The sequence below is a fragment of the Vitis riparia genome, chromosome 5 (genome assembly GCF_004353265.1).
Source record: "Vitis riparia cultivar Riparia Gloire de Montpellier isolate 1030 chromosome 5, EGFV_Vit.rip_1.0, whole genome shotgun sequence".
NCBI classification, from domain to species: domain Eukaryota; kingdom Viridiplantae; phylum Streptophyta; class Magnoliopsida; order Vitales; family Vitaceae; genus Vitis; species Vitis riparia.
The window spans coordinates 17049511-17051748 of record NC_048435.1 but is presented as its reverse complement, the minus strand read 5'-3'; the positions used below and the strand labels follow the sequence as shown (position 1 = coordinate 17051748).

The 2238-nt window shown below is 34.2% G+C and overlaps 1 protein-coding gene across 1 annotated transcript; it reads right to left on the bottom strand.

Moving 5' to 3' along the window:
- Positions 1 to 799: 799 nt before the first annotated feature.
- On the bottom strand, positions 800 to 1526 carry LOC117915217 (protein ACCELERATED CELL DEATH 6-like). Its single transcript, XM_034830779.1, has 3 exons — positions 1112 to 1526; positions 906 to 973; positions 800 to 826 (listed from the first exon to the last, which is right to left on the bottom strand). Exons 1-3 carry the CDS (start codon positions 1524 to 1526, stop codon positions 800 to 802), a joined length of 510 nt encoding a protein of 169 aa, XP_034686670.1.
- Between the last annotated feature and the right edge of the window lie 712 nt (positions 1527 to 2238).

Below are 2238 nucleotides of genomic sequence, written 5' to 3'. Positions count from 1 at the left end.
GGCGGATCCATTAACAAAAGGCTTACCCATAATTGCGTTTCAAGAACATGTATCTCAAATGGGGTTGTTGGAAGCCTAGGTTGTATTAAGTTAGTGGGAGCCACTTTTTGGTATTGTAATACTATGTTATTGTTGGAAGGATTGCTATTATTGTACATTTCCCTATGAATCAAGCAATGAAGCATATATGATTGCTTTTGATTATTTGTTTTTGATGAGATTCTATGGGACATTGATTTATGATTATGTATTTGTTGTGATGTTTGATTATGTAGTCCAAGTGGAAGAATTGTTGGAATTTTTATGTGTGCACTTACATAATCAATTTGATAATATCATAAATCAGTGTTAATTTATTTTTGCATTGTGGTCCATAATGGGACTAGACACATATTGTTGCTTGATTTTTTATGGGTTCACCCTAATTCACTTGACTGGCCCATTAAGTCAAGTTGTCCAAATAAAGTGTGTAATGTGTAATATATATATGAATTTATTTATATATATATATAGAGAGAGAGAGAGATGTGTATGCATTTTTGGAGAGCATCCTTTTTCTTCTCTTGGAGAGCACTCCCGGCAACCACACACACACACACACACTTCACTTTGGACTGAATTTTGGAGGCAAGGGAAGAGCTCATTGATCCCTCATTCTCGGACCATCACGCACCTGGAAAGCAGCTTATTGGATATCAGAGGGAGAAGAAATGGCTTCTCATGGCATGAACCAAGGTAACTGGATGAATTTTTGCTATTAAATGCATGCTTAAATGTTAACATGTGATTCTATAATATTTCAATTCTCTTCATAGCCATTATCAACCTTCATTTAAAAGCACAATTTCACTCTTATACAAAACAGAGTCTCCAACAAACTAGCACACAGTGAACAAAAGTATTACATTTGCATTATTATACACCAGATAAAAGTAATAAGATACAAACTGTGATACAAGAAAAATTGTCAAAACTGCATCATCAAAAAAGTCATTCCCAATTACTATTTCTCCAAATTTGTTTAGCTTCATAATAAAAGGAGAGGAAAAAGCAAGAGCACAAGATGCAAGCGAAGATTGAAAGGGCTGATGAATGTGGTAAAACAGCATACAAATCGCAAAAGCGATCACCATTGCTCCCATGCCAAGCATGGTGAGGCGAAGGGCCCAAACCAAGTGTTTTTCAATGACATCCTCCTCGTTGTGCATCTTCATCAAGAAATGAAAGAATATAGCAGATGCTAAGAACACCATGGCTATCGTATCCGTCGCAACAAAAGCTTTAAAAGCTATTTTCTTTGTTAAAATTGCCATGCCCTCATCCTCTTTATAACCACCAGGGAAGGTGAAACCTGCCGCAAAAGTTACGGTTGTTATAAGCGCGGAAACTATCAAATGAGCTTCACCTCGTTTCTTTAATTTAGAGATGTATTTTTCTCCTTTGCTTTCGACTTCGCATTGGCTGTTATCATTTGTTCCACTCATTTTCTTCTCCAAAGCCAAAAGTCTATTGTCAGGCATAACCATCTCTGTGATGCTATTATTTTTCTGCTTCATGGTCTTCTCCGAGGCCAAAAGCTTAAGGATCTTATCCTGAAATTTGATGTGAGGAACAAATGAATTTAATTCAATTGATCAGTATTTCATTTTTCTCACTTTCAATTACTCAATTGTCAAGTAAACAAGTGAAAAAAAATAAAAAATAAAAATTAATAACAGTGATAAATGCATCCAACTTAACCAACTTTTAATTAAATACATCAAATCAAGCTTATTTATTCCAAAAAATACTTTGTTCTCAAACGTCTTAACATAAGTGCTGTATGGCGAGCACCAACTTATTCAAATTTGAGCATGAATATAAATAACTAAATCCCACAAATTTAGAAAGTAGGAAAAACGGAACATATTAACAATTAGAAATTGATTTAGCAGAAAATTTTACTTTTCTTCCATTTTTCTATCAATTTTTGAACTCATGATTTTTGAAGTGGATGTTTTGCAATTATCTCTTGCCATTGAAGCTAAAGAATGGGCATTATTTTAAATTTTCTGTGTATATGTAATGTTAACATGACTGTGACACAAAAATAATGGGGCTACTAAATGTGAATTAGTCCAAGCCTTGGCAAACTTTCTTACTCATTATAGTGTCTTTGGTATCCAATTTCCATAATTTTGACCGGGAAAAGAGACTTTTATCTGCTTTTCAGTAGGGCGGGAACATCATACAATTTTG